This window comes from Coffea eugenioides, chromosome 2 (genome assembly GCF_003713205.1).
Source record: "Coffea eugenioides isolate CCC68of chromosome 2, Ceug_1.0, whole genome shotgun sequence".
In the NCBI taxonomy this organism is placed as follows: Eukaryota; Viridiplantae; Streptophyta; class Magnoliopsida; order Gentianales; family Rubiaceae; genus Coffea; species Coffea eugenioides.
This window is the reverse complement of record NC_040036.1, coordinates 10,696,427-10,713,496: the sequence shown is the minus strand read 5'-3', so window position 1 is coordinate 10,713,496 and position 17,070 is coordinate 10,696,427. Positions and strand designations below refer to the sequence as shown.

The following is a 17,070-nucleotide window of genomic DNA, read 5'->3' as shown; positions in this document are numbered from 1 at the left end:
GAGTTCAATAGTTTTTTTGGTAGCTTTACAACAATGGAAGTTAATAATATGTTATTTTGCGTATAATTGAACAATAATAGCTATTATTTTGTTGAAGAATATATTTTGTATATAATATACAACATATTTTATATTATTCATGAAATTGAGATATTTGATTACTTAAGATAAACTTTTGATAAAATAATTACTAGGAATTTTTTTTGTAGATATTAAAATAAAATATTTTAGTTTTTTCTTCTCTCTTTTTTTTGGGGCAAAAAATATAGATGTTCTTCAAACTTTTAAATTGATAGGTTTTTAGCCCTCCACCTATTAAATATATATTTTTGCCTCTCGAACTTGTGAAAGGGTATATTCTCTAGTCAAAGGTTTGAGTAGATCCTGTCTATGTAGACACCGTGATACAAATTTTGTCACATCATTTCATCAACTCAAGAATATATCTAGCCAAAAGGGTGAAGAATATGCCTTTTATAAGTTTGAGGGGCCAAAGTATATCTTTAATAGTTGAAGGACTAAAATCGACAAACAATAATAGGTGAAATAGTTTGTTTGGATTGAGCATTATTTACCCAATTTTATTTGCTTACATCATCATTAAAATTTTCAATACACTTTTTTATCTCACATACATCACATCACAAAAAGTGCTACAGTAAAAAAATCTCAAATAATTCCAAATAACTTACAATCCAAAGACAAACAAAAAATATTAGTTTGAGGGCCAATTGGTTTTTTCATCGTATTTTTTCATATGTTTGACTTGTGCGAGGAAACAGAACCCACACAGGTTTCTGCCTATTTACGCGACGTCGTTTAGCAGCCATTGACATCACTCGAGAGAACAGGTGCTTAGATCAATCTGTTTAACCAACTAACGACCCATTCCGCTATTCCCCTCCTCTGTACCGTCCTTGCCTCACGTGTCACTGCTCTTTTCTTCTTAGTCTCCACTCTTCATTACTGAAAGTTCCACCCAGAAGCACATTTTCGCATCTCAACTTAAATAGGCAAGTGTTTATAACTCTGTTTTGCTTTTCTTGTATCTGATTTCATATTTGCTATTTATATTGGTTATTCAAATCAAAGCCCAATTCATGTAAGTTAAATTCCAAGAAAGATTGGTTAATGATATGCTTGTTGAGCTTTCAAGTTTTTGAATTTTGGGTTGTTCAGGAAACTGACTTTATCTCATAAAGATTTGAACTTTTTATTCTTTTTGGTGTGGATGATTTATCTTCAGGTCAGGTGTTAGGTTTATGTTAAGTATCTTAAAGGGGTATTGCGATAAGGAAAGGGAAAATGAGAAAGAGGCCCAATAGTAGTTCTGCTGCTAAATCAAATTCATCTACCAGTGGTGATACAAGTGATAAAAAGGGACCCCAGAACAGTGATGATGTAGTAGTGGCTGCTAAGAGGTCAACTTTTGTGGTTCTGACATTGTTTGTGCTGGTCGTAAATGGGAGTTGGGCTATTTATCATTACCAGTTTGAGAGTCTGCCAGCTCCACTTTCGGCTGTGCAGGTGGGTAAGAGAGGATTTTCTGAGCTTGAGGCTATAAAGCATGTCAAGGCATTGACTCAATTTGGTCCTCACCCTGTTGGTTCTGATGCTCTGGACCGTGCTTTGCAGGTATTAATGGTCTATTTTCACTGATGTAATTAACCTGCATCCCTATCTGTTTTCAGTTAATTCGATAGTCATAATTATTGCAATTCCATAAGATTCTCTGCCATTTTTCTGTTTTCTGTCTTTTAATTTCAATAAAATAATATAAATTCTAGTGTAAATGGTGAGTTCATTGGAATCTATTATCATTTAGAAAAACCCATGATCATACTCACCCTTATCTAAAAGTTTAAAGCTTTTGATCACTAAGTGTCAATTAACTAAAGTTTGACACCCACCACCCTATGATACTGTATAATCTAAAATACAAAGAGTTGATTCATTCCGCTGTCTAAAAGTAGCTGTTAGACAAGGTTACATGTGTGATCAACAATATAGCTCTCTTGATAGTTTTGTAAATAATGAACAGCAAGTAGAAGCTGCACTTTTCTAGTAAGGGTTTAATTTACATGCCACATTCATGTTCGGTAGCTGGTATTTTTAGCTACAGATATTGTGCGCCGATAATCCTTGATGCTACTTTAGAATTTGATTTTGCTTGCCACTTACTTGTGGTGTGAAGGTTGCTGTATTCTTTTTGGGTAAATAGTATTTGCATTTTGATGCTTTTCTATGTGCATACCTTTATAATGATGCCAACTTTCTTTCCAGTACGTCTTGGCAGCATCAGAGTCGATTAAGAAAACTGCTCATTGGGAAGTTGATGTGGAAGTTGACTTTTTTCATACAAGATATGGAGCTAATCGTCTGGTTAGTGGCCTTTTTAAGGGCAAAACTCTTGTTTATTCAGATTTGAATCACGTTGCTATGAGAATCCTGCCCAAATACGCCACTGAAGCTGGGGAGAATGCTATTCTTGTCTCCTCCCATATTGACACTGTTTTTTCTGGGTATGTTTTTACTTAATTCTTCTTTGCATGTCCTCAGAAATCTGTTTCTTTCCTTTGGAAAGAATTATCTGTAGGTTTGCTGATTTGTACTTTGGATGACTGTCCTTGCATATAGTCCATTTACAATCTCATTTTTTCATCTTCATTTGTTTGTTCTAAGATGCATTCAACTTTTTTCAGAGAATCTGGAGCTTCTCATTCAATGCTGACCTTTGTATGTAGGGAAGGAGCAGGTGATTGCAGTTCTTGTGTTGCTGTTATGTTGGAGCTTGCGCGAGGAATTTCTCAGTGGGCTCATGGATTTAAGCATGCTGTTATATTCTTATTTAATACTGGGGAGGAGGAAGGGCTAAATGGTGCTCACAGCTTTATAACTCAGGTTTTGACCAAGAGATGTCTATTGGTGGGAGTGTGGCCCCTAATTATTTATTTGATGTATTTTTTTGTTAATATTGGTTGGTGAGAGCCGATTTTTTCATGCACCATCTCAGCATGTTGCCAAAATCAATTCTAATGCTTGGACCTCCATCATTAGGAATAGGCGCGCACACCATTATTATAAGTGAATGTACGGAGTATTAGTTGCTTAACTCCTAGCTTGGAACCTCATCATGAAAAGCTTGTTAGGATTTTCTTGGGCACTAAACCATCAAGGTTGCAACCCTCCATCTCTTCCAAGATGTGTGAATATATATGAGCAGCTATAAATATGAAAGAAGTTTTTGGCACCAACCAACCAATTACAGGATTCTAGTGCCTGGTGAGAGGAGAAAATATTGCCGTCTAGAGTTTTGACGAAAAATGATGAAATTTTGCCTGATAATGTTGAAAACATAGTCAGCATAAATAGCAATAGATTTAGTTCAAAAAAATCTGGATGGATTTTTCCATCTTAGTCAGTTCTTTTGACTAATTTCCCCAGTTCTCATTGATTTTCTCCCTCTTTTTACTTACCCCTATTTAATGCCTTATTTTTCTTATTCCTTGTACTACAAGTTTGGAATTGATATGCATTAAGTCAATCAACAGTGCTCTAAAGTTCATTACCTGATAAGAAGGAACTTGCTCATTACCTGACAAAAGTTTCACTTGAGAACAGATATGTCCTCCTCCACCTGTGAATTGGATGAGTCTGGAGCTTTGGATTTCTCACTCATCATTGTACTGATAAAGATCTCTGTTGGCAAATATATGTTGGGTGGCTGTAAACTCTAGAGTCTCTCTCTCAATTAATGAGAGAAGAGAAGAGTGAGAAGGAATGGGAGAGGGGGAGGAAGAGAGTAAGGCTACCATGCCTTGGGATAGAAGTTGGGTAAAAAATTCTATACACTATAATTGCAAGTGGATATCCTTGGAAATAGAATTTGATAATGCTATTGTTCTGGTGTTCAAAATATAAGTCTTCTGCAAAGTCCAACAGATATTGAACATGGGAGGATTGACATATAATCTCAATGCAGCACCCTTGGAGTGATACAGTAAGAATGGCTATTGATTTGGAGGCAATGGGTATCGGCGGAAAGTCTACCATTTTTCAGGTCTACTCTGTGAATTAAAATCTCTCTCTCTCTCTCTCTTGCTTCCCTAGTTCCCTTAGCGTTAATGTTTCTCTAAATTTATTTGCTTCTGAAGTAGCAACTATGAAATATTTGACTTTTAGAAAAAACATTGTGGTGCTTCTCTTACATGGTATGTGTGGCCTAGCATGGTTCAATTGCTGATGGCAGCAATGGGTGCCAACAAAAGGAACGAGAATTGTGATGATAAAAAAGATTAACAAGCCTATCTTATGTGTTTAATGCACCCTCACAATATTAGATACATTTAAAATTAATAGATTCTCTTGCATTTGTGTTAAACCTAGAATAATGGCCTAATGCGTTACCTTCAGTGATCTATTTTTAATTGGTATCCATCATGACTCTGGTTAGGCTGTTTCTTTTCCTTATTGTCTTCTTGTTTGTTGTTTTACAGGCTGGTCCTAATCCGTGGGCAATCGAAAACTTTGCAGCTGTAGCAAAGTATCCATCTGCTCAGATTGTTGCACAGGTCTGTTGAACGAGTTTGTTTGTGTAGTATGTGGAGATAACAATTGTGTTGAATACTGTACTGCTTTTTTACTAAATTACATTTTCCAGGCAGGACAAAAACTTATATCTTCGGGATATCTTAGTGCTGCAGGATCTCTTTTCTTCTGGGGCAATAAAATCTGCAACCGATTTTCAAATATATAAAGAAGTTGCTGGACTTTCTGGACTTGACTTTGCATTTCTTGATGACACTGCCGTATACCACACAAAGGTAACCTGGAAGATCACATAAACATTTTATTCTCATGCTATGTTGCTTGATATTAAGATTTATATGGCGCTTTGGTCAAAATAGCAATCTAATGCATTTTTCATAAAAAGGCAGCTTCTGTCATTTCTATCTGGAGCGCAATTATATAGAACATAAGTTGGTGTGAAGCAGAATAATGACCAACTTTTGCTCTTCTTTTAATCAAATGAACCAGACTCCAGAGCAGATTATTGATTTCATCTGGAGTATAATACAAATCAGTTCATCAATTCTCTTGATTATTTTAAACACCTTGATTTCATCGTCTGTGAGCATGACCTTTTGGATAATGCTTGCCTCCTGACTGACCAAAATTAGACTGAGTTGTGGCTGGGATCATCTCTCTCTCATGCTTAGAAACTATTACTTGATGATATATTATTCTGATGTGCCTCTTTAAAAAAAGAAAAAAGGCATTATTCAAATGTGCATGACATGAATAGAAATCTAACTAGCCTGACAATAATCTGCTTCTTGGTGGGTGGCATGAGCTCTACCTAGTAGCATGTCTTTATGGACATGTTATGTTCATTTATAACAAAGTGGAGTAAATCTTCTCTGCAGATATGTCTAATTGCTATTTTAGCCCTTTTCCTCTATTTTTCTTTGAGATATCCAAAGCTAGATGGTTTGATTATACCAACAACTTTTATTAGGAATAAGTACCTTTTTGTGCAGAATGACAAATTAAAGCTTCTGAAACCGGGTTCTCTTCAACATCTTGGAGAAAATATGCTCGCTTTTCTGCTTCAAGCTGCTGCGTCTTCTCATCTTCCTCTGGGCAAGGCAGAGGAACAAGATGGAAATTCTAGCAGAGATGCTGCTATATATTTTGACATTTTGGTACCTTAGCAATACTTTAGCAGATTATTGTAGATCTGCATTTTCTTGTTTGACTAGTCAATCTCTTGATTACATAGATGAATTTTAGTTAATCTAACTGGATACAGATGCCAATGTCATTCTTAATTGAACATGTATGCTTGTGTCTCAGGGAACATATATTGTTGTATTTCGTCAACGGTTAGCCAGCATGTTCTACAACTCCACAATTATGCAGTCACTTTTGATATGGGTTACATCAATCATGATGGGTGGTTCTTCTGCACTAATCTCACTGGCTTTGTCATCTTTGAGTATCATACTCATGTGGATAAGCTCCATTGCTTTCGCTGCTGTTGCTGCCTTTTGTCTCCCACTTGTATCTGCATCACCAGTTCCATATGTTTCAAACCCTTGGCTGGTGGTTGGTTTATTTGGTGTACCTGCTCTGCTAGGAGCATTCATTGGCCAACATCTAGGATATCTGATTCTGCGTAGATACTTGTCAGCTGTATACTCAACAAGATATAGGGACCTTTCTTCTTCTGTTCAAGCTGACATTGCTAAGTTAGATTCTGAAAGATGGCTCTTTAAGGCAGGTTTAATACAGTGGCTTCTGCTCCTGATACTGGGAAACTATTATAAGATTGGATCTACTTATTTAGCTCTTGTTTGGCTGGTTTCACCTGCATTTGCATGTAAGTATGATTACAATAGCCTGCTTCATAGTGATGAGACCTAATGCAACACTAATGATACAACCTGAGATCTGATAAAAGCTGGATGTTGTCTCAAAATAGCTGTGTAGATATATCTCTATTTAAGAGAATTTTACTTCTTTCTCATCTATGATTTACTAGAATTTTTCTTCGATAGCTATTAAGTTTTTTCAAAACTTGGAATCATATCAATCCTGCTTTGTTTTGTCTAATCTATGTGTTGGAATATCAGATGGGTTGCTTGAAGCTACTCTATCACCAGCTCGGTTGCCTAAACCACTGAAAACTCTGACCTTGGTGATTGGCTTGTCTTTTCCATTTCTACTATCTTCTGGTATGATTATAAGGTTGACAAGCATAATGGTTGGATCTACAGTTCGTTTAGAAAGGTAAACCAACAGTAAGAGGGTAAATTTTCTTGGAAGTCCTGAGTTATATTCTTTTTTAGTGCTGATATTGACACTCCACCGATTTTATATTTTTAGCAAAAGAACATGAAGAAAATGGAGTATCTCTGCCAATATCATTAACCTTTGTTATTTCCACTCTTTCTTTTGAATAACAGAGTACCATGTTGTTCTTCATTTTCTCATGTTTCCTTGTTTCTTTGTTCCATTGTATTAGGAAATATTGCGCATTTGGTAAGTTTTAGCTTCTCAAAGGTTTTTTAGACTATCACATGCATATAATTTTTTTTAAAAATAACCTCTCTAGTTGGGGGACGGGAGTTGGTTTGATTCTACATTGTTATGATTTCACTTTTTGGCTGTAAATGCATCCTCTCCGGTGTTTTGCGGGATCTGTTGAGAATCTATGGATAATTTTAGCTTATCTTAAAGTTTGATAGACATCTAACCTAGGATATCTCAAACACCGACACAGAATCCAAGAATATGTTCTTTTTTTTTTGGTTCTTTTGGATTTTGTACACAAATATTATCAGGCTGCTTGATTAACATCTTTCTGGACAAAATAAATAACCTAGGATATTTCAAGCCATATTCTTGATTGTTTCTAACAATTTGTTGCCAAATAGAGTCATATACTTATGTTACTGTTCTTTGTTTGACATTTAAAGATGATATCTTTGTCTTTTACTTGTGGTTTTTTAGGTTCCATCTTATATCAATCTTAGGTCATTAGCCACATGAAAAAAATCTCTGATGGTCAGGTCCTTTCATTATTCCTGCATCAAATTAATCAGCAGTCATAATACTTCCTTATCTCAGCAAATCTGTAGAATATAAATGCTGTCTTTCTGCTTGGCAACTGCAGTGCACCAGAAATTGTTTAACCAGTCTTTTGATCCGCTAGAGGAGTAATGGGGGTCATATTTATCTTTTTGCAGGAATCCTGGTAGCAACCCTGAGTGGATAGGGAATATTGTGGTTGCAATTCTTATTGCTGCAATTGTGTGCCTTACGTTGGTGTATCTTCTGTCATATATTCACATCTCAGGTTCTTACTCGAAAGCTTGCTTGTCTTTGCAGTTGATTATGAAAAGTTTGTCCTAATCAAACACAAATCAATGAAGTTCAAGGTTGAACTTACAATTTTCAAATACTTTGGATGTAAGCAATGTTAGGTGCATGTGTCCTGACCTTCTTAGGCGCCACCCCTTAAAGTGAGGATTTGGATTTGAATAAACTGAGTTCCTTTTCAAGTGCATAAATACAGTACTTGCATAGGGGGCAGAGAGTTGTCTTTGGTAGCACGCCCACATTTTCTGCTTTCTAATGGCATCTTTCTGATCGTGTCCTGCACACAGTACATAGGTTATGTTTTGGAGTATTGCATTTTTACCAACAATTTTTTGGTTTATTGGTTATGTTTAGACAAGATGAGAGCATTTAGAGATTTGAGTTATTTATTACCGAGTAGTAACAATATCCTTCTTGCATGAACACCAATATTAGTTTGAATTGCCGTCATTTTTTTCACAAATGCTACTACCGGCCTTTGTTTTATGGCTTCTCAATCAGTGAACTATTTTAAAAAATTTAAGTTGTAACAGTTTTGCATGACCATAATGGGAGCTTCAATTGGCAATAAAAAATTAATTAAGAGCAAACACTTTTACCAAACACTTCAAGATCTGATTTTTCATTCTAAAGCAGATCCTGTGGTAAAGTTGTCTAATTGCAGTATATCAGTCAAATGCTGGTTATTAAGTTGAAGTGCATGATTTGCGAAATCATATAGCTTCTCACTAGCTTGAACTTGTATCAAGGAACATATCTGCTTGCTATGCATAGATAGAGGCGTAAAGTATGCAACTATCCAAAATAGCTTTTCAACTACTTGGCCTCAAATTTACTGTTGCGTGTCTTGCTTTTCTGCTAGTATATTTCATGCAAGTCCAATTATGATTCAATTACAGACCTGTCGTAACCTCTTTTTACTTAAAAACTAGAATTGCAATTACTTCAATCTCTCCCAATGTCTGAGTATTTTTTTTATGGGGTCTAAACTAGGTACTTGAAAAAGTTGGCTTCATCAAGTTGCTATTATTGGGTTTTGAGCTTGGACAGTTGGAAGAAACTAGCACGTAGTTTTTACAATTCCTCAGTTTCTTCTTTCACCTACAGATTGAACTAAAATAGGCAAACCTTCTTTGTGTACTATATTATACTTTGATCACTTGCCTGTGAAATAAAATGTACATTTACGAGCAGAAAATGCTATCAGCTACAGAAAAGGTTTGCGAAAACTCTACATGGTCCAAGAAGGGGAAGTATGATGGATAATGGACAGCTAAGTGCTACAGATCTGTCATTCGAAAGTATCTATCTTGTTTGTTATGAGTGAAGGGGTAAGAGGGAAAAACCAATTCACTGCTGGTTCGGTCCTTTTACCAAAGCACAGCATCAAGACCCACAAGATTTTGAAGGGTTTGAGAGTGCTAATTTGCTGGGCTTGGACACTTGACTAGTCTTACTTTGACATACCATTTCACCAACCTCATTAATAAAATGAAAGCAAGAAGGGAGATGGCTAGTTTCCCTGGATTTCTCATTTATGTCTTTTATTTTATTTGGTTGGTATACTTGAAGTTATAGTAGTGGAAAATAATCACTGGATTTTGCAAAATCACATGTTTCCTCCTGTTATTTACTTTCCAGGTGCAAAGGTGCCAATCATCATTATAACCTCTATCCTCTTTGGCCTTTCAATTTGTTCGGTAGTAGGTTTTCTTCAGGCATTTACTGAAGATACTGCCAGAGCTGTGAATGTAAGTAGCTGGTAGTCCTTGACATAAATATAACTTATACCTCATCTAAATATTCCATAACGCATGTTGCTCTAACTGCATTTTCGGGTAAATTTGTATTCCTGGATCAACTACTTTCTTATTCTCAACTAGTTTAAGATAGGTCACTGTAGATTCAAGTTCCTGCAAGTTCATAGAAGGAATTTTTTTCACTAAGGGCTTATTCTTGATTGCTTAAGATCAGCAGGTTCTTGCTCTTTTTGGCTAAAAGCTGCTTTTTGGTGTTGTCAATTACTTTATTTTGCTTCTTTTAAAAACTGAGAGGCCACTAAGGTACTCTGGAACTATCTTCTGGCTTGTAACTGCTTTAAACACAGAAATAAGCTTTCACTTTAGTTAATGGTGTAATAATCACGTTCACATGCTTGAATTTTTGGCTGGGAAATCATGTTCAGAATATGTTGCTTCTGATAGTTGGGTGCCATCATCTTTTCAGGTTGTCCATGTTGTGGATACGACAGGAAAACATGGTGGAAAACAAGAACCAGACTCCTATGTTTCACTGTTTTCAACAACTCCTGGAAACTTGATTAAAGAGGCTGAAAAGATTGGGAAGAAAATGGTTTGTGGCAAGGATAAGATGCCTGATTTTGTCAGTTTTTCAGTGAACTACAGCTGTTGGATTGATGAGGATGTTTTAGCTGGGTGGGACAAATCTGATATCCCCGCAATTCATGTCGAGCGTGATATGATGGATGAGAACAGAATTACTGAAATCTCATTGGACACAAAATTTTCCAGTCGATGGACTCTTGGAATCAATATGGAAGAAATTGAAGATTTCCAGTTGAAAGGTACAATGGATGTTTCTCAAGGTTTATCCTTGTTTTCCTGTTTCACGACTTTTTTCCTCTTTGATTCATGAGTAGATTTTTACTAATGAATCATTCAAGTTCATTATATGAATACATGTAGACACATTCCATTCAAGTTCATTTATGTCTGTTTTGGAACATTTCCAATAGAAGAAGATTTTTATCAAGGGTGGCAATATTGGCAGTCTGCTTTTTGGTACTGGTACTCCATCCTCTGTGTAATTTCTGGATACGAATATGAAGCAAGTGGAGTATTAGTGTGATTACCCTTTCATTAATTGGCATTTTAAATTCTATTTTTTCTTTTGGAGTCCAACCAAGTTTAATGACCTTTATACTTTGACCCTTTTTTTTTTTTTGTTTTTAACCCGTTCTGGATTTACATGCTTGTAAGTTTTATCAATTTTCTAGAGATGTAAATTGTCAGAATTTAGTTGCTCTGAAGTTGCTTAACATAGACCTTTTCTTGTGTCTACTGTAAACCTTGTAAAAGTGGAAAATGCAGTACCTACATGTATGACAGCAATCCTTGATAACAACAGTTACTAGTATGAAGAATTTAAAGCTGTGCTAGAATGATGCAACTTAAAGGAACCCACTGCATTCAACCTTGGGTTGACTGGTCTGGAGAAAATCTTTTAGCTTCACTTTTGCCCCCTGGGTAGCTGTGCTGCTTAAAGTCTAATGTCATTTGATTGGGTCCTGGAAAAGGCTTAGAAGAAACTGCATAAATGGGCAATAGAGATTCTATAATTTAAAGGGTTTGTCTAACACATGTTATACCCAAGGGGCTGTGATTTACAGGGCCTATAAGCTAGATGTTGTACCTACAGGGCTCTAATGCGTTAGGGAGGTTAAAGTTGGAAAGTACCTAAAAGCTAGATGCTGTACATTTAGATGGTAAAATGTTTTAATAATGAGTATGGTGGGGATTCCCATTAACGAATATTAATAATCTAAAGGCTACTATTGCAATCTGTTACTCTGTGAAGTTTGTTAATTTGGAGAACTATTGATAAATTGAGGAACGCCTTGTTAATGGAAAATTCTGTTTTGGGGGTTCAGAGTTGGGATTACAGATATAAGGTTATTCATCAAACTTTGCTGAAAGTAGTTTTAGATACATGTGAGTGAAGCTTATAGCTTCTCGCATCTGATGCAAGACATGTTAAGCAGTAAGGGGGACTGGGCTGACTGGTTTCAAAAATCACCGACTTACAGGTGACAATAGCTGCTTTTTTTTTTTTTTTTTTTTTTTTAATTTTAACGTGAACTCCCCTAATGTACAGTCATTTTATAAATGCTAAATTGATACTAAAACTAGCCAAGGAATATTAATATAACTTGTAATTGAGTAAAATTTTTTTGGTGAACCGATGGGGAGAACTAATTACCAGATACATTGGTTACAATTGTTTGGCCACTAAGATGAAGGAAAAAGATTTTGATTCTGAAAAGTTCACCTTTGTTACATCCATCTGAGAGGTCTCAGGAAATTTAAATAGAATACTGTTTCTGTTGCATATTATTGGTAATGGTTATTAAACTCTATTCCTATTGGTTATTAGTCTTTTTCATTATCAAAGAGAGTTACTCCACTGTATATTAACCGGGTAAGAGTGCTGCATGTTTTTCAGAATAGTATTGTCATTGTCAATTGGAGCAAAGGAATTTAGCTTGGCTTCTTGTTCAGGGCATTTTTTGTGGCGTTTTGAGTATCATAACTGTCCATAATCTTTTTAAGTCATGTTTACTTCCTAAACTACTGATCATGTTTTTGCTCCAAACTGAAACTGTTGCTTCACCAGAAGAATGGCAATGTTGTCATAACTGAAGCCACTGGATATCATGCTCTCTTACAAAAAGATCCTTTTCTGTTCATGTTTTGGTCTCTAGATGTGGGCGAGTCTGAGGAGTTAATTCCGCTTGGTGGCAAGACAATTGTGGATGGATGGCATATCATTCAGTTTTCAGGTGGCAAGAAAGCGCCAACCAAGTTCAGCCTGACTCTTTCCTGGATAAACGAAAAGCACGGTCCTGAGGGCAGTAGGGGAGAACGTCCACTTCTGAAGCTGAGAACAGATGTTGACAGACTAACTCCACAAACACAAGATGTTCTTACGAAGCTGCCTCCTTGGTGTTCATTATTTGGGAAATCCACATCTCCCCACACCTTAGCTTTCTTGAGCAGTCTCCCTATTGTTTTCTAGGCATTTGGAAATAGAATTCTTGCCTTGCGACTCCCCAGCTAAATGTTGCCTGCAGAGAACAAGAGACACACCTTCGCCAGAAGAATACACTAGTACTACTGTTTTTGTCTAGGAAACTTGGATTCAATTGCAAAACCCTGTGATCACTACTTGCCAAAAAAAAAAAAAAGAATGTACTCGTAGAATGTACTTGATATTTGAATCTTAGATTTTTATAATATATGTATAAGACTTTACGGCTAAGCTAGTATTTACTTGATGAAAAATAAATTCTACTACTATTTTAGCATGAATCCTCCTCCATGTCCACGAAGCAAGCGAGTTACAAATGTTATATATATCAGGCTTCGAAGGCCTTTTATACTACTACTAATTGGCCAAATGTTCTTTGTAACAGATACTTTTTTTAATCACTTGTTAAAATGTATTTCAAGCGTGAGATTTTTTTTTTTTTAAAAATAAAATTAATTAAAAAAAGTATATAAATGCAGACAAATGTAGTATGTGTATATATAGGATAAGTTGAATGGGATATAAGTGTGTTAATGGATGCCAAAAACCTTATCCAAATTGCGTCCTAGTATAATAACTCAACTCAAAACAGAAGGAATTTTGCTGTGAACGATAAACTTGCGAGTTACAACTAGTTTACATGCTAATTATTTCGGACTATAACTCAAAACAGAAGAAATTTTGCTGTCAACATCCTAATTAAGGATATAAATCAAAATTTACATGTCTACAAGCAATACTTTAACCTCGAGTCAACATCACATGAAATGCGAAATCTGTTTTCATTTGTGCAGAAAATCAAGAAAAGGGTGTGATATGATCACTTGTCAGTTGTCAGGTAGCTTCTCAGACTGCTATTTTGCTTCTTCTTACCTTAACCAACAAACAAAAAGAAGGGCAAAGGAGAATCTGAATGTCTCCTTCCAATTCTTCCTTCCTTAATCTTCTACAGCCTTATTAAATTTCCGGCACACACGACCACACAAACCAAGAGTGTGTGTCGTGTGTGTCTTTCTCCAACAATATTCTGAATCAGCCAGAGAAAGAAGCAAGAAATTTTGGACCATGCCACCATTAACAGTATCAGGGACTTCCTCAATTAATTTTAACAGCTTAAGCCTCACCCAAAACCCATCTCTAAATCATCTCAATTTCTTCAATTCTAGGACATCCTTTCCATCTTCTTATAGGGCTCCTCTTCACGACCCTCTTTCCCCTTCCCTCCTCTCTTCTTCAGGTAAATTCCTTTTTTTTTTTCTTTTGCTTATATTTTATTTTTTGTTATATGTATTCTATATTTATAGTTTAGACGCATGTTTGCTATGTAGGTTTGAAAGCTTTTATCTTTTCTGGGCTTTGGGTGTGATGTTATTCGATTAGAAGTTCAAAGCATGATGCTTGCTGCATGTGTATGTTGGTAAAATTTGGAAATTGAGGATGAGAATGGAAAAGGGTATTATACTTCTATTTGCTATTGCATCCCAATGTGCTGTTCAACTAATGAGTTAACTTTTTCTTTTGTTTTTTGGGCAAGATTTGGTTTTAATCTATTTACTGTCCACCCTGATACTGTATCTAGTTCTTGGAGGGCGTTAATAGGTATTTTGGATAGCTAATTATATAGGTGTTTTTAAGATTTCATTGTCCCCTTTACTAACTTTCCAAGTGCCAGCGTTTTGTTTTGGAAGGGTGTTTCTGCAATTATTATAGCAGACGAGTTGAAAATGACTGAAAAGCCATGGGTTGTTTACCACAATATTGTGGTTCTAAATCAAAATTAAAGAATTATTGTCCTTTTTATTCGTCTCTTGTAACTACGGAAGTCGATCTCTGATCTTTAGAAATTGATCTTGAAGAAATCAATTTCTGGTTAGATAGCCTCGTTAATGACAAAGAAGTTAATTTTTAATAGACTTGCGCAACTATTTAATAGACTCACGCAACTATGGAAGGTTTTATTGAATGATTCTGTTTCTGCTATAGGGCTTTGTAGGGCCAGTCAGTTGGCTGAATTATTCCCAACCATGTCTCCTGATATAGTTGTGAGAGAGGCCAGATTAGAGGATTGTTGGGAAGTGGCTGAGACTCATTGTAGCTCTTTCTTTCCACAATATTCCTTCCCTCTAGATTTTGCATTGAGAATTGACAGGCTGATTGGAATGCTATTTGGGTTCTCTTTGCCCAGTGGTTGCCAGAGGACCTGTCTTGTTGCTGTCATTGGCCGGTCAGATGAAGATACGCTACATTTCTGGAATGAAGATTTAAAAATTGGAGGCTTTGATGGAAAATTTAGTCTAAATAAGGGATATGTTGCTGGGATATTGACTGTGGATACTGTGGCTGATTTTCTTCCAAGAAAAGGACCCCTGCGGCAAAGAAGGTTAGTATGGAATTGATTCTTCATCTCTGAATCAATCAGAATACTTCGATTTTCATGCATTTGAAACATGAATGTGTAACTTTGCTAGTACTTTAAATTAATCCAAATTGACCAACTTGATTTATTATGCAATTTGCCAAGTAGATATTGTCTGTACATTGAAGAATTAGTTACAAAGGGCTTGAAGTTAAAAAAAAAAAAAAGAGCAATTCAGTCAAATAAAGATTGGTCTTTTGGACGTGAAGGAATGTGAAGATGTGGCTAGTAGTACTGAGAAGCTTCTGGCACTCAGTATATTTTTCTTGGTTGCCTAAAGGGAGAGAGAAAAGTTAGACATCTTATTGATTGACAGAGATTTGGGGATGAATAATAAAAATATTGGATGGCTTCTCAACAACTTAACTAGCAATGGTTTAAACCATGTTGTGGGTGTTTGCTTCTGCTCCTTAAATCTAAGATGTGAGATTAGACTCTATAACCTTTAAAGTCTTTCTTGTGGGAATAATGGTCGTAGGTAGGATAATGGAGAGATGATGGCGGGACTGTTTTCTTTCGGATGAATGAGAGATATTCCAAAAATTTATACAATAGGAATAAGGCATACTCCAGAAACAGTGCATGGTTTGTTAAACAGATTATTGTGACATAATGGTGGTTGCTATGCAAAATATCAAATAGTCATCTAATATGATGGGATTAATAGATGTGATATTGATAATAAGTGTGGTGATACTAGTGGAACCCTTCTTTTGTTTTCTAGATTTAGTTGTATTTGTAGCATAAACCTACTTGTTGGAACGTCACTGCTTCAGTTGTCTGTCAAGTCCATTGGTCTTAATTTGTTTTTGCAATTGGTGCTCTTGTGAATTCAATAAATTATACAGTAAACTTGCTATATGACCATACAATGATTCTCATAGGTCTACTGTTATGTTATCTTTGTTTTATGTTATTTGCTTATCAATGAGCTATTGACTTGCTCTTAATGACGTATACATGATGAGCATCCTTTGTCTAGGCATAAATTAATCTTACATCTTGAGCATAGGCATGTTGGATTTGGACTATTGCTTTTTAGTGACACATTCCAACACAGGGAAGAGATAGATCGGCATGCTGCTTTCTTGTTCTACAATCCCTTTTTGGTTAAATCCACTAAAATATTCAAAGAAAAGGACCTCTATGTCCACTCAATGCCCATGCTTACTGCTGGCAAAATATAGATTCATTCCAATTGCTATACTTGCTACTGGTCAAATCTAGATTCATCTCTAACCTTCTGAGTGTATCAGAAAGGCACCCCTATACTTAGGTTCAGTTGGTGTACACACTGAAGTATTCTTTGTTTTGCATTTCAAATGGAAAAGATTCTGAATATTTCTTCAGTGCAATTATGTATCAACGCTACCATATCATCAGGAAAGGTATTGCATACATATCAAATGTTGCCGTCCGAGAAAATTTCCGCAGAAAGGGAATAGCAAAAAGGCTCATAAATAAAGCAGAGGCTCAAGCCAGAAGTTGGGGATGTCGAGCCATTGCTTTGCACTGTGACCTTAGTAATCCTGGAGCTATAAAATTGTACAAGGGCCAGGGCTTCAAGTGTGTTAGAGTTCCCGAAGCAGCAAACTGGCCACAGCCCAAGACTTCACCAGATGTCCAGTTTCACTTCATGATGAAACTTCTGAAGTGAATAGTGAACACCTCAATCAATTTCAAGATTCCTTTCTGCAAACGTCCTGTTTTCAGATAAAAATACCATTGAAAGGGGGGAAAAAGTTGTATACTTATAGTGTACATGTGTACATTGCGGAAGCTGCAGATATTGAACGCAGCATTGTTATTGTCCTCCTGGCTGTGATATAAAATTTGTGCTAGTAATGGACTATTATATGGAGTTCACCTACAAAAATTGATGACATGTCTAAGTGATATATACAAATCCCTAAAATTAAGGTGGTGGGCCAGTATTTAGTTTG

General features: G+C 36.0%; 2 protein-coding genes across 3 annotated transcripts; both read left to right on the top strand.

The window, feature by feature from the left end:
• Positions 1–799: 799 nt before the first annotated feature.
• On the top strand, positions 800–12,884 carry LOC113761387 (endoplasmic reticulum metallopeptidase 1). The gene is made up of 14 exons (XM_027304350.1): positions 800–1,013; positions 1,247–1,635; positions 2,284–2,522; positions 2,745–2,901; positions 3,983–4,060; positions 4,497–4,571; positions 4,704–4,823; positions 5,541–5,705; positions 5,857–6,382; positions 6,636–6,792; positions 7,752–7,861; positions 9,526–9,635; positions 10,111–10,468; positions 12,386–12,884. The coding sequence occupies exons 2-14, from the start codon at positions 1,306–1,308 to the stop codon at positions 12,697–12,699; spliced, it is 2,739 nt and encodes a 912-aa protein (XP_027160151.1). The 5' UTR covers positions 800–1,013; positions 1,247–1,305; the 3' UTR covers positions 12,700–12,884.
• Positions 12,885–13,505: 621 nt separating this feature from the next.
• LOC113762667 lies at positions 13,506–16,982 on the top strand. 2 transcript variants are annotated; one of them, XM_027306216.1, is made up of 3 exons: positions 13,506–13,948; positions 14,695–15,091; positions 16,478–16,982. In XM_027306216.1, exons 1-3 carry the CDS (start codon positions 13,777–13,779, stop codon positions 16,782–16,784), a joined length of 876 nt encoding a protein of 291 aa, XP_027162017.1. In that variant the 5' UTR covers positions 13,506–13,776; the 3' UTR covers positions 16,785–16,982. The 2 variants fall into 2 exon arrangements, with proteins under 2 accessions (XP_027162017.1, XP_027162018.1); XM_027306217.1 differs by having other exon boundaries at positions 13,515–13,948; positions 16,511–16,982.
• The last annotated feature ends 88 nt before the right edge of the window (positions 16,983–17,070 follow it).

What these genes read in the sequence shown, in the direction of transcription:
- LOC113761387 (XM_027304350.1), top strand. Translation starts at nt 1,306, where the DNA reads ATGAGAAAGAGGCCCAATAGTAGTTCTGCTGCTAAATCAAATTCATCT. An exon ending in CTGCTCAGATTGTTGCACAG is followed by an intron (nt 4,572 to 4,703) that starts GTCTGTTGAACG and finishes TTAGTGCTGCAG; the next exon opens with GATCTCTTTTCTTCTGGGGC. An exon ending in GGTTTCACCTGCATTTGCAT is followed by an intron (nt 6,383 to 6,635) that starts GTAAGTATGATT and finishes TTGGAATATCAG; the next exon opens with ATGGGTTGCTTGAAGCTACT.
- LOC113762667 (XM_027306216.1), top strand. Translation starts at nt 13,777, where the DNA reads ATGCCACCATTAACAGTATCAGGGACTTCCTCAATTAATTTTAACAGC. An exon ending in TTCCCTCCTCTCTTCTTCAG is followed by an intron (nt 13,949 to 14,694) that starts GTAAATTCCTTT and finishes TTTCTGCTATAG; the next exon opens with GGCTTTGTAGGGCCAGTCAG. An exon ending in GGACCCCTGCGGCAAAGAAG is followed by an intron (nt 15,092 to 16,477) that starts GTTAGTATGGAA and finishes ATATTTCTTCAG; the next exon opens with TGCAATTATGTATCAACGCT.